The sequence below is a fragment of the Coregonus lavaretus genome, assembly GCF_964263955.1.
Source record: "Coregonus lavaretus genome assembly, chromosome: 7".
In the NCBI taxonomy this organism is placed as follows: Eukaryota; Metazoa; Chordata; class Actinopteri; order Salmoniformes; family Salmonidae; genus Coregonus; species Coregonus lavaretus.
Window position 1 is genome coordinate 24,623,124 of NC_139994.1, and position 12,562 is coordinate 24,635,685.

General features: G+C 43.6%; 1 protein-coding gene across 1 annotated transcript; it reads right to left on the minus strand.

The window, feature by feature from the left end:
- Nucleotides 1–5,442: 5,442 nt before the first annotated feature.
- Nucleotides 5,443–12,150, minus strand: LOC311132769 (proteasome subunit beta type-4-like). Its single transcript, XM_084166072.1, has 7 exons — nt 11,996–12,150; nt 11,216–11,422; nt 7,287–7,433; nt 6,917–6,998; nt 6,062–6,178; nt 5,842–5,930; nt 5,443–5,608 (listed from the first exon to the last, which is right to left on the minus strand). The coding sequence occupies exons 1-7, from the start codon at nt 12,109–12,111 to the stop codon at nt 5,596–5,598; spliced, it is 771 nt and encodes a 256-aa protein (XP_084022198.1). The 5' UTR covers nt 12,112–12,150; the 3' UTR covers nt 5,443–5,595.
- Between the last annotated feature and the right edge of the window lie 412 nt (nt 12,151–12,562).

Below are 12,562 nucleotides of genomic sequence, written 5' to 3' on the forward strand. Positions count from 1 at the left end.
GTAATTCACCCCCCCCCACCCCCACTTCTCTTTTCTTTGTGAAGGTATGCGACTACCGCTCGTCCCTGTATGTGGACGTTTTCGCCCACTTCCGTGAGGTCCACAACGGCACAGCCAATCTGCTGTGCCCCTACTGCCTCAAGGTGTTCCGTTCCAGCAGCAACTACCAGAACCACTACAACCGCCACCAGGTAAACCCAATGAGGCTACATCAGATACATTGGCAGCCAGTCTATTCCACTCCATTTTCTTTCTGAAACCCATTTTCCTCGTGTTTGTGTGCAGAAAAAAACTGTGTTTCAATGTGACCGGTGCCGGCTTCAATTCCTCTTCGCCAAGGACCGGGCAGAGCACAAGGTGCAGTACCACAAAACCCACCTCAAGCCACGGCAGCTGGAGGGCCTGAAGCCTGGTACCAAGGTGTGTGTGTGTGCAATCTGTATGTGTGTGTGTATACATGTGTGTGTGCGCACATGCGTGAGTGATTGCTAGGGTATGATATTCAGAATTTTTGTCTGTACTTTCTCTGTGAATGTTATGCATTGACCCTTTGCATAATGGGATTATTATTGATGTACAGTACCAGTCTTCTTATTGGTGTCCTTTAGTAGTGGTTTCTTTGCAGCAATTTGACCATGAAGGCCTGATTCACGCAGTGTCCTCTGAACAGTTGATGTTGAGATGTGTGCAATCTGAGGTGCAGTTAACTCTAATGAACTTATCCTCTGCAGCAGAGGTAACTCTGGGTCTTCCATTCCTGTGGCGGTCCTCATGAGAGCCAGTTTCATCATAGCGCTTGATGGTTTTTGCGACTGCACTTGAAGAAACTTTCAAAGTTCTTGAACTGTCCCGTATTGACTGACCTTCATGTCTTAAAGTAATGATGGACTGTTGTTTCTCTTTGCTTATTTGAGTTGTTCTTGCCATAATATGGACTTGGTCTTTTACCAAATAGGGCTATCTTCTGTATACCACCCCTACCTTGTCACAACACAACTGATTGGCTCAAACGCATTAAGAAGGAAAAACTTTTAACAAGGTACACCTGTTAATTGAAATGCATTCCAGGTGACCACCTCTTAAGCTGGTTGAGAGAATGCCAAGAGTGTGCAAAGCTGTCAAGGAAAAGGGTGGCTACTTCGAAGAATCTCAAATATAAAATATATTTTGTTTTAACACTTTTTTTGGTTACTACATGATTCCATATGTGTTATTTCATAGTTTATGTCTTCACTATTATTCTACAATGTAGAAAATAGTAAAAATAAAGAAAAACCCTGGAATGAGTAGGTGTGTCCAAACGTTTGACTGGTACTGTATATTAATAGTGGTCTAAGAATATGTCTGTGTTCCAGGTGACCATCCGGGCCTATGCGCTGCAGGGCAAGCAGTACTACTATCAGGAGTCTTCGGGCCGAGGAGACCTCCGGCCCTCCAAAGTGATTGATGTTCCGTCTGCTCCCCAAAAACCCGAGCCCAAGAAGAAGCCTGTTGAGAGCCTTATGGAGCTGCTCACTAAGTTCCAGATGAGGTAGAGGGTTGATGTGTTCCCCCCTGACTTTATTGGCATGAAATGGAATTGACTCCAAGCTTTATTCAGACTCAATTGAGTTTAAATGAATACTGTAAACAAAGCTTTTATCTTTGCCGTATAGCAACATTTGGAGCAGTGTTCTAGGATGATGCGGATAGAAATTGAATATCTAAAATGGATAAGCTTGACCTTCCATCGCTGTGCACCATGGGTAACCTGCATTCCTTCCACTTCCTTCCCCACAGTGCATCGCTGGACCAACAGAACTGCATGGAGTGCACCTTTAAGATTCCCGACTTTGCCAACCACTTCCCCACCTACGTCCACTGCTCCTTGTGTCGCTACTGCACCTGTTGCTCCCGGGCCTACGCCAATCACATGATCAAGTGAGTGACGTTGCTCAACACCCCACACTCCCAAGATGTTAACGTCAACTGAAGATTCCCCTAATTATTTCTTACATCAGTGGGTAATTGAAATGTTGGTTTGGAGAAAGGTGTACGACATGTTTTCTGTCTCTTTTCACTTGCAGTAACCACGTGACTCGCAAGAGCACCACCCAATATCTGGCCATGTATGAGTCATACCCAAGGTAACAATCATTTCCTCAGACAATTTTTTGGGCAGTATTTAACTGAATGTAGTGTTTTAATACTGATTGCTCGAAATCCTCTGTTGGTCCCATTTCAGAATGGATGAGATGAGGTGCACGTCTTGTAACTACAAGACCAAGGTGGGCGATATGATGGCCAACCATCTAGTGGATCACCCAGACCATGATGCTGCAAACTTCAGAAAGCTGGAGGTGGAAGGTTAAGTTGAGTTCCACCTTCTGATATTTAAGTATCTTTGTATAAGGTCAAACCTTTCTAAATGGCAACCCTTTCATGTTTTAATTTTTTCCCCCCATTCAGATGTTCCTGAGGAGGCTTCTCAAAGGTATTTAATATTATCTTATATATTGAGTGAAATTACTTACTGTTGGACAGAACTGAGTTTGCTCAAGTTGAAGCCTAGTTACGCTTTGGTTGCACTGTGACACTCCATTGCTACTTTATCAAATGTGTGTGTAATTGACTGAGCTTCCTGAAAACTAACATGTTTGTTTCTTTTCATTCCTCCTGTAGCATTGTTGGTACGGAAATCAACCCAGGTCAAGGAGGGTCTTTTGTGCCTATCCATCTGCTACCAGCTAGCAATAGTTCCACCCTGCTCTCTATCAAACCGCTGCTATCCTCCAAGCCCAGCATGACGATCACGGTCCTTGGTCCCAATAAAACCATGCCCTCCACTGCTCCTGCTGCATCCAATGGTGTCTGGACAACGCCCAAGGTCGGCGGCTTGGGCCATGTGATGGAGCCCCAGGCAGTGGAGTCCCACGGGTTCGAGGGGCTGAGCAACAGAGCGCTTTTCCACGAAGGAGAGGCCAGGATGGGTAAATCCAGGAAAGAAGGGTCAACCAAATTGACGGTGCACCAGCTGAAGGTGTTGCTCTACGCCCTGTGCAGCGGCTTCTCCCAGGCATCCCTGCGCTTTGGCACCCAGCCAGAACTCATCCAGGACTGGATGCTCCAGCAGGAGAGCCAGCGCCTCCAGAAGAACTGGATCTGGAACACGGACCGCATCGCAGAGTGGGTGATGTGCCAGCGGGAGCAGCAGCTGCCAGTCACAGAGGAAAACCTGCTCAAGACAGCCACGCAGGCCTTGGAGGAGTCGCACGAGATCGGTGAGTTCTACGAGTGGGCTGTGGAGTTCATGCTCCGCCACAACCTCAGCCTGCAGGCCTCCTGCTCGGCCAAGCGCCCACTGCCGCGCAACGTATACGAGAGCGTCCGCATCTTCACTCGCTTTGTCTGCAAGCAGGTCAAAGATGTCGGTTTCCGGCCACCCTCCATCGGATGCATCGACGAGCTCTCTGTGTTCGTGGACCTGGATAATCTCAAGACGAGCCCTGAGGCGTTCCAGTTGATCGGCACCAGGGAGCCCCTGATAGAGGTGGTCCTAGCGGGGCTGGCCGACGGCACCATGCTGCCCACCATGGTGTTCCTCAAAGGCAACCCTCCACACCTCCAGAAGGCCATCCCGGACTCGGTCTTCCTGGAGGCGCGCCCGCAAGGCTTTACGGACGACGAGCGGCTCCAGCTGTGGCTCTCTAAGGTGTGGCAGAAGCATGTGAACCCCCAGGCAGGGGGAAAAGGTCTGCTGATCATTGACACCCACCACGGCCACCTGGCTGACGACTTCCTGGCTGCCCTCAACAGCAGCAACACCCTGCCGGCGGTGATCCCAATCGGTTGCTCCTGCCGCTTGCAGCCCCTGGAGCTGTGTGTGGCGCCTGTTATGAAGGAGTTTCTGCAGGCCCGCTGGTGCGAGATGTACACCCAGAATGAAGGAGCTGTGGCTCTGGGGCCAGCTGACCTGGCCCTAATGCTGGTGGAATGTCTGGGTGACGTGGTCTCATGCTTGGTCACGCAGCCTCAGATCCTCCAGCAGTCCTTCATGATGGTCAGCACACCGCCACAGGAGGAAGGAGAGGAAGGCCCTGCAGAACTGGTGCAGAGCCTGACCGAGGCTCTGGTCGCGCTTTCTCCGGCAAGGTCGATGAAGAGCGCTGAAGTGCTAATGAAAGTGGAGCCAGAGGACAAAGGGGTGGTTTCAGACACCTTGCCCTCGCCGCCACCCAACCCGCAAGCACTCAAACAGGTGTTTGAGAAGGACAGCGATCTGGAGTCTTTCCACGGTTTTGAGGAAACGGATTGATATTTTTTTTTTTTGACTGACACCACAGATTACGGACTTGTATCTATTGACACTTTCAAACCAAGGGAATTGTGACATTTGAAGCAGAGATGGGATAGCTCTGGAGACTTTACCGGACCCCCGTTAAACTGTGCACCTGTTTGTTCCTTTCACTTCGGAAGGTGAGGTAACTTTTGCTGTTCTGTGGGTGGAACATTCAAATGTGTTTTTGTACATTTTCTATGACAAGCTGCTGTATGTCTTTCTATGTTTGTCTTACGTGTAACCCTATAAGGTTCAACCATTAAATATGACTAACACAACCTGTCTTATGCAATTAAATGGTCCCTTCCTGTCAGCACTAGACTAAAGGCTTTGTAAATAACTTGTACTCTAATTTCTTAAGAATTGATTGAAATGGTCATTCCTAGGCTTAGAGATCAGAATGTCACTTCTAGTAGGGATTGTTTGATATTCTGTTAAAACTCACTTAAATGTACGACTGTATGTGCATGTAGAAATGGTGCCAGAGCTCTGCCATATCTTCTAATCTACTGTTCATTTATAAAGCTGTGATGGATTTAGCAAAGACAGATGTAGCCCATCCCTTATCATTTGGCCATTGTTTCAATTTCCCTATTTCTGTTTATGTACTGAAAGCGATCTAGCCTTTAATGTAATCACGTCTAATGAGAAATTACCTCAAGAAAACCAACCACGCCGTTCACAGGAAATCTCAGATCATGCCTTACCAACTGCCTTCTCTTGGATTCCATCCTACCTCTTGGTTTATTTTTCTTCACCTGAACAATTCACTATTTTTAAATATGAAATAAAGTGTCAACTCTGCTTTAATGGTGGGATTTCCTTTGTGGTATTAACAGCATAGTCCGGTGCAGTTCTGTATGGTTGAACCGAAAATAATTTGTGCTTAACATGGAAGCAGACAGGATTTGCTCTTGACACAGGGTCCTCTTTTACCACTTTGATGTGGATAAATGTGAGTATTACAAAAGTCTACAAGTGCTTAGGTGTCATTTCTTCCCAAGAATGTTTGCCCTCTGCTCTGCTTGTGTGTGGACCTTTCCAATTACAGTATATGAAGAGAATCTCAGAACTTCAGATTTATTTTAAGCCTGACTGTCATTCAAGTTTAAATAACTCACCCATTCAGATGTTTTACATTTATTTTTCATATTACAAAAGGGGGGGGGGAACTAAAATTGTTACATAGCAGTCCTATCAAAGTGGTAACATTTTAGAATGTAATGGAACAGACCAATAGTGTGGCTTAACGTAGTCCTGAATCGCCAACATCGTCCTCATTCAAACCCACTGCAAAAGAAAATGTCATTCTTATCACATTAATTAGAGAGGCACATCCTGTGTGAAATATTCCACAAGCTCTACAATGTATCTGCTCAATGAAATGCTTTAATCAATTTAGGACAAAGAAATGACAATTTTAAACAGAATTTTCCTCAAGTGATAAACTAAGTTTACTACACTAAACATAATACCAACTTGATGGACACTTCTGACTAGACAGTCATGTGGCTATAACCTACCTGACCATGTGGGCAATTTCCCAGTTGGTCTCACAGGACATGGGGCCAGTAATCTCCACGCCTTCTTTTGTCACAATGGCAATTTCATGCTATAAACAGAAACAGTCTGTCACAAATAGCTACGAGACTGGTAGCTTCAAAATAGAAACATTGACATTCCCAATGTGCTGTTAAATAGCAGCAAAAAAAATTCAGGACAGTTCCGAGACTAACGACTCACCCTGTTGTAAGAGCGAGCGTCGCGATAGTACAGCACTTTGAGGCAGCGGTCAATCAGAGCCCGGGCCTCATCCTTGGTGATCTCCACCTTGTTCTCCACCACCTCCCTCATCAGGGGCTGCATGGACACAAATAGAATAACCTTATAACATGGACACAAAGAATAACCTTATAGCATGGACACAAAGAATAACCTTATAGTATGGACACAAATATAATAACCTTACACAAATAGAATAACCTTATAGTATGGACACAAATAGAATAACCTTACACAAATAGAATAACCTTATAGTATGGACACAAATAGAATAACCTTACACAAATAGAATAACCTTATAGTATGGACACAAATAGAATAACCTTATAGTATGGACACAAATAGAATAACCTTACACAAATAGAATAACCTTATAGTATGGACACAAATAGAATAACCTTACACAAATAGAATAACCTTATAGCATGGACACAAATATAATAACCTTACAGTCAACAAACCCAGACATACTGCAAGGGTCCGTGTAGAACTCGAACATCCATTTTTACATACAGTATCAACATGAGGTAACATCTGAATTTGATGCAGACGCATCATGCAGTACAGATTCCTTCCAATTATATTCATACAATTTCTTGTCCCAGAAGGGGTTGCCACTACTTCAATATGAACTAGTGTAGCTCAGCTCTACAACTTGGAAAAGGAATTACAACTTTAGCCAATCTTGCGAATAGAAACTATGGCATCTTATCTTTCAATTGCTAAAGATAAATTATAAACCATGAAATGTATAGAAGTCATTACTGCCACCCAGTAGCAGTTCCCTCGTGTTCATTCGCTCATTTGGCCTCTCACCTGCGCCAGGTAAGCGCCAAACCCTGTCGCCACTGTAGGTGCCTCATAGGCCACACCCAGCTTGTCCACATAGCCCAGGAAGCTAGAGAAAAATACAAGTTGATGTCAAGTTATGCATTTATTTTGGTGTAGCTAGCTACAATATGTATTTATATCTGCAGATCCCAAGTCAGTTTGATGTTAACATCGAGACCAGGGTAGGAGGTTTGTTAAAGGCAAAAACTAACCAGGGTCATGGTTTAAATATTCTATTTAATATGGCAACGGGCACGCCCACATTTCTAAGCAATTTCAAGAGTTCCACCTCTTGGCATGACCTCTGATAAGGACAAAAAATGACTAGTTAAAGGATGTTGAAAACTCAGCCCACCTCTCGCCGTTGTAAAATCCACCGATGACCACAGTGTTCCACAGTGGGTTCATCTTGCTGCGGCGGTTGTACATTACCCGCGTCAACCAGGAGTGGATGGCTTTGGGGCTGTAGCTGTGACCGTCACCTAGGAGCTCCTCATCGATCCTGGGACACAAACACAGACAGATCTGATCACTCGTGGTCCTCAAGGAGATAACCAAGCAAAGGTTTCAGCACCAAAGTGAAGGAAATGATGCCAGAAACCTTTCATACAAAGCGACCCCTCCAGAATGTTTCTCAGTCTCTTCCCCACCTTTTAGATATCTTCAATGCTTTTAGAAAAATTGCACGATACAAGATCAGTTAGGGGAAGTCTGCATTACTACCACTGAACAATAGACCAGAGTCGTCTATTCCTTTAAATATCCCAGTGGTCCAGAATGTTTTATATCTGGGTGTCCGAATGTATCCCTCCTTGCTAAATATTGTACTGAATAATTTTAACAGACTTTAAATGATGTAGAAACAGATGGACTACATCTATCTATTCATTTCAGTGGTTGAACATCTTTTCATTAATATTTTTGTTCTGTTCAATGCTCCCTGTAGCACCACCTGATGGCTATTGGAAGAAAATGTACTCAATCTCCAAATGTATCTGGAGGAACAAAAAAACTATTTTAAAAACTCTCCATGTTACAGAGACAAAAGACCTTAGGTGGAAAAAGCCTCCCAAACCTCCAGTGGTACTCTTGGTCATTTGCTTGCTACTTGGCTAAATCCAGAAGCTTGCTTGTCATGACAAGCAAGCTTCATGTTGACCTGCACAGATTACAAAACCTAATTTATTCAAATGTTTCTCTGAAACAATCTAAATTATGATTTGGCCCTATTATTTCTCATGCCATTTCAGTTTGGCGTCTGGCTTAAAACATTTGTGGAATCAAACCCAACTCCAACTGGTACATCCAATTGCCAATTTTCCATTCTTTTGGTCTCCAGGTGGGAGGGCACCCTATCTCGTTTCCCCTATGGCATGACAATGGAGTGCACATAAAGTCAGAAATGTTTGGGATGACGGTCTCCACGCATCCAACCAAATCACAACCTGCCTGGCACCTTGTTCTTTTCTACTTCAATTACATTTGTCTACAGTGCATTCGGAAAGTATTCAGACCCCTTTACTTTTTCCACATTTTGTTACGTTACAGCCTTATTCTAAAATTGATTAAATTGTTTTTTTCCCCTCAATCTACACACAATACCCCATAAGGACAAAACAAAAACAGGTTTTTAAAGTTTTTTGCAAATTTATAAAAAAGTAAAAATATTACATTTACTTAAGTATTCAGACCCTTCACTCAGTACTTTGTTGAAGCACCTTTGGCAGAGATTACAGCCTCAAGTCTTGGTATGACGCTACATGTTTGGCACACCTGTATTTGGGGAGTTTCTCCCATTCTTCTTTGCAGATCCTCTCAAGTTCTGTCAGGTTGGATGGGGAGCATCGCTGCACAGCTATTTTCAGGTCTCTCCAGAGATGTTAGATCGGGTTCAAGTCCGGGCTCTGGCTGGGCCACTCAAGGACATTCAAAGACTTGTCCCGAAGACACTCCCGTATTGTCTTTGCTGTGTGCTTAGGGTCGTTTTCCTGTTGGAAGGTGAACCATCACCCCAGTGGGAGGGCTCTGGAGCATGTTTTCATCAAGGATCTCGCTGTACTTTGCTCCGTTCATCTTTCCCTTGATCCTGACTAATCTCCCAGTCCCTGCCGCTGAAAAACATCCCCACAGCATGATGCTGCCACAACCATGCTTCATCGTAGGAACTCTGGAGCTCTGTCAGAGACAATCGGGTTCTTGGTCACATCCCTGACGAAGGCCCTTCTCCCCCGATTGCTCAGTTTGGCCAGGCAGCCAGCTCTAGGAAGAGTCATGGTGGTTCCAAACTTCTTCCATTTAAGAATGATTGAGGCCACTGTGTTCTTGGGGACCTTCAATGCTGCAGACATTTTTTGGTACCCTTCCCCAGATCTGTGCCTCGACACAATCCTGTCGCTGAGCTCTACGGACAATTCCTTCGACCTCATGGCTTGGTTTTTGCTCTGACGTGCACTGTCAACTGTGGGACCTTATATAGACGTGTGTGCCTTTCCAAATCATGTCCAATCAATTTAATTTACCACAGGTGGACTCCAATCAAGTTATATAAACATCTTAAGGATGATCAATGGAAACAGGATGCACCTGAGCTCAATTTCGAGTCTCATAGCAAAGGGTCTGAATACTTATGTAAATAAGGTTATTATTCGTTTTTTTTTTTATACATTTGCAAACATTTCTAAGAACCTGTTTAAGCATATTTTTATTTATTTATAATCCATTTTAGAATAAGGCTGTAACGTAACAATTTGGAAAAAGTCAAGGGGTCTGAATACTTTCCAACTGCACTGTGAGTGCTCATGGGGTACCTTGCTCATGGGGTACCTTGGGAAACTAAGCTTAACCTTCATCCCTTTCATAAGGTACTGCTTGGAAAAAGAGGTCTCGCATCTGAAATGTATTCCCTTCTAGTAAATACCTCATCCAAGCCGCTTTCAATTGACAGATTGTTTGCCAATTGAGATTTTTTTTACACAATCTGGCACAATATAGCTCCATCTTCCAGAAATCCGATTCACCAAATGATTAACTTTAATTTTGTTCACAGCATTTATTTTACTCCCTGGAAATTATATCAAAACAATGCCAAACCATCACCCAACTGTACTCTCTGCTCTAATGACACTCAGAGCACCTTCTTCCATAGGATGTAGGAATTCACAGGGGTAAAATAATTCTGGAAGATGATCTTCCCTGTGCTCTTCATTTTAATATCACAAACTATTCCATATTTACCATATTTTCTACTACTTAATGACAGCTCAAATGTTGAGCTTTCTATAAAAACAGAGGTGGTGGCAGCATCATGCTGTGGGGATGTTTTTCGGGGGCAGGGACTGGGAGACTAGTCAGGATCGGGGGTAAGATGAACATAGCAAAGTACAGAGAGATCCTTGATAAAAACCTGCTCCAGAGGGCTCAGGACCTCAGACTGGGGCAAAGGTTTACCTTTCAACAGGACAATGACCCTAAGCACACAGCCAAGCCAGAGCCCGGACTTGAACCCGATCGAACATCTCTGGAGAGATAAATAGCTTTGCAGCGACACTCCCCATCCAACCTGACAGAGCTTGAGAGAATCTGCAGAGAAGAATGGGAGAAACTCCCAAAATACAGGTTTGCCAAGCTTGTAGCGTCATACCCAAGAAGACTCGGCTGTAATCACTGCCAAAGGTGCTTCAACAAAGTATTGAGTAAAGGGTCTGAATACTTATGTAAATGTGATATTTCCAGGGGGGGTTTCAGTCTAAAAACCTGTTTTTGCTTTGTCATTATGGGGTATTGTGTGTAGATTGAGGACAAAAAACGATTTCATCCATTTTAGAATAAATAAGGCTGTAACTGTAAAAAAAAATGTGGGAAAAGTCAAGGGGTCTGAATACTTTTCGAATGCACTGTAGGAAGCACAGGTGAGAGGGCATACAGTTCTTACCGTATCACAGATACAGCTTATAGAATGCGTCACTCTGCACATTTTGTATAGGAATATGTGTATTGGAGCTATTTATATTTCATATGTGCAATAAATGGAAACTTCACCCAAAATGGTTAACGTTTGAAAAGCTGATTCTTGTGGATGCATTATGGACGGCTCTCTCCTGTGCCAGTGGCTTTTCATAGGGAATCACCATTACATATACTATGAACTACTGTGATTGCTGTGTATGTGCCTGCTTGTCTCTTTGCTATATATGTGCCTTGGTCCATGATTGTGAATGGAAATATTCACCATCAAGGAACAAGACAGCATATCTGAGTTTTTTCTGAAAGAAACCTCAAACTTACACCATCTGTTCGATGATCTGCTTCATGTACTGGTAGTCTGCGTAGTCGCCCGAGGCGCCCAGGATGGTGCTGTCGTTCACTTTCATGAGTCGAGAGATGTTACGGAACCGTGCCAGGGAACCATAGGAGCCTAGCATGTCAGCTGCGATGATGACGCCACCTGTAAACTTCACTCCCAGCACTGATGTTCCCGTCACCATGGGGTTTCTTGAGTTCAGGGTGGGAAAAATGTGAAAGTTTGTCATGGGTAAGTCTTATTAGCTAACGTTACACTACACATGTAATACAGAGAGATGAATGCTGAACTGCTGGACGTCCAATTAGACTCATGTATATATAATGAAATTATGCCGGGAGTAGGAATAGTTAAATAATATGCTTCTATGATTCAAAAGTATATTTTATTATGGTGAGTTTTCTTAGCTAACTCCCTAACTACCTAACTGCCATGTCATACTAGCATTAGCTACCATAAGCACAATATGATTCGGTAGATAACTAGCGAGGCATAGTTGGAAAACTTATCACGTCATCAGTCAATTTGTTGGAAATAGAATTACAAAACGCGAGAGCAGATTAAGTTTAGTTAGATAGCTAGCTAGTAGCCCAACTAAATAACAGTGCAGTAGTCCGTGAGCTAGTGTAGCTAACATAATTAACTAGCGTAGCTACATCAGCTTGCTCCACCATGATGATACAGCACTGCAGCGTACCGAGGAAATCGAAAGTGAGGACATTATTAGGGATCTCCACTCAAATCACTCAAAATGATTTACTTACAGCGTGTGTTTGATAGGTCCGCATCCTGGGGTTAAACCGCTGCCTGGAAATGAATAAAATTGTCCGGGTTTTGGTCCATTCTCCCAGAAATTGAGCTTCAAACCGCTTGGATCCATGTTGAAAATTTCCGGATGTGACGACAAAGCTTGTTTTGTGTTCTGCTGCAATTAATATGGAATTGTGGGATACAGGAGGCAGACAATTCTAACAATATAATATAATAATATAATATGCCATTTAGCAGACGCTTTTATCCAAAGCGACTTACAGTCATGTGTGCATACATTTTTACGAATGGGTGGTCCCGGGGATCGAACCCACTACCCTGGCGTTACAAGCGCCATGCTCTACCAATTGAGCTACAGAGGACCAAAAGGCCAAATGACATATCTTATTTATAACCACATGTAAACGTTCACCAGCAGCATAATCAATATAACAAGAAACTCAACAATAGCTGTGTTAGTTTTATTATACATTTTCGATGATTTAGTCCAAATGAAAGGAGTAGAAACAGAGTGGAGTTAAATTGCACTAGATGCTGATACAAGGTCAGTTTTACGTTTC

Bases quoted from the DNA above. Each gene is read 5' to 3' on its own strand.
- LOC311132769 (XM_084166072.1), bottom strand. From the start codon at position 12,111: ATGGATCCAAGCGGTTTGAAGCTCAATTTCTGGGAGAATGGACCAAAA. The intron at 11,423-11,995 runs GTAAGTAAATCA...CCTGAACTCAAG, and splicing joins GGACCTATCAAACACACGCT to AAACCCCATGGTGACGGGAA. The intron at 5,931-6,061 runs GTGAGTCGTTAG...TTCTGTTTATAG, and splicing joins ACGCTCGCTCTTACAACAGG to CATGAAATTGCCATTGTGAC.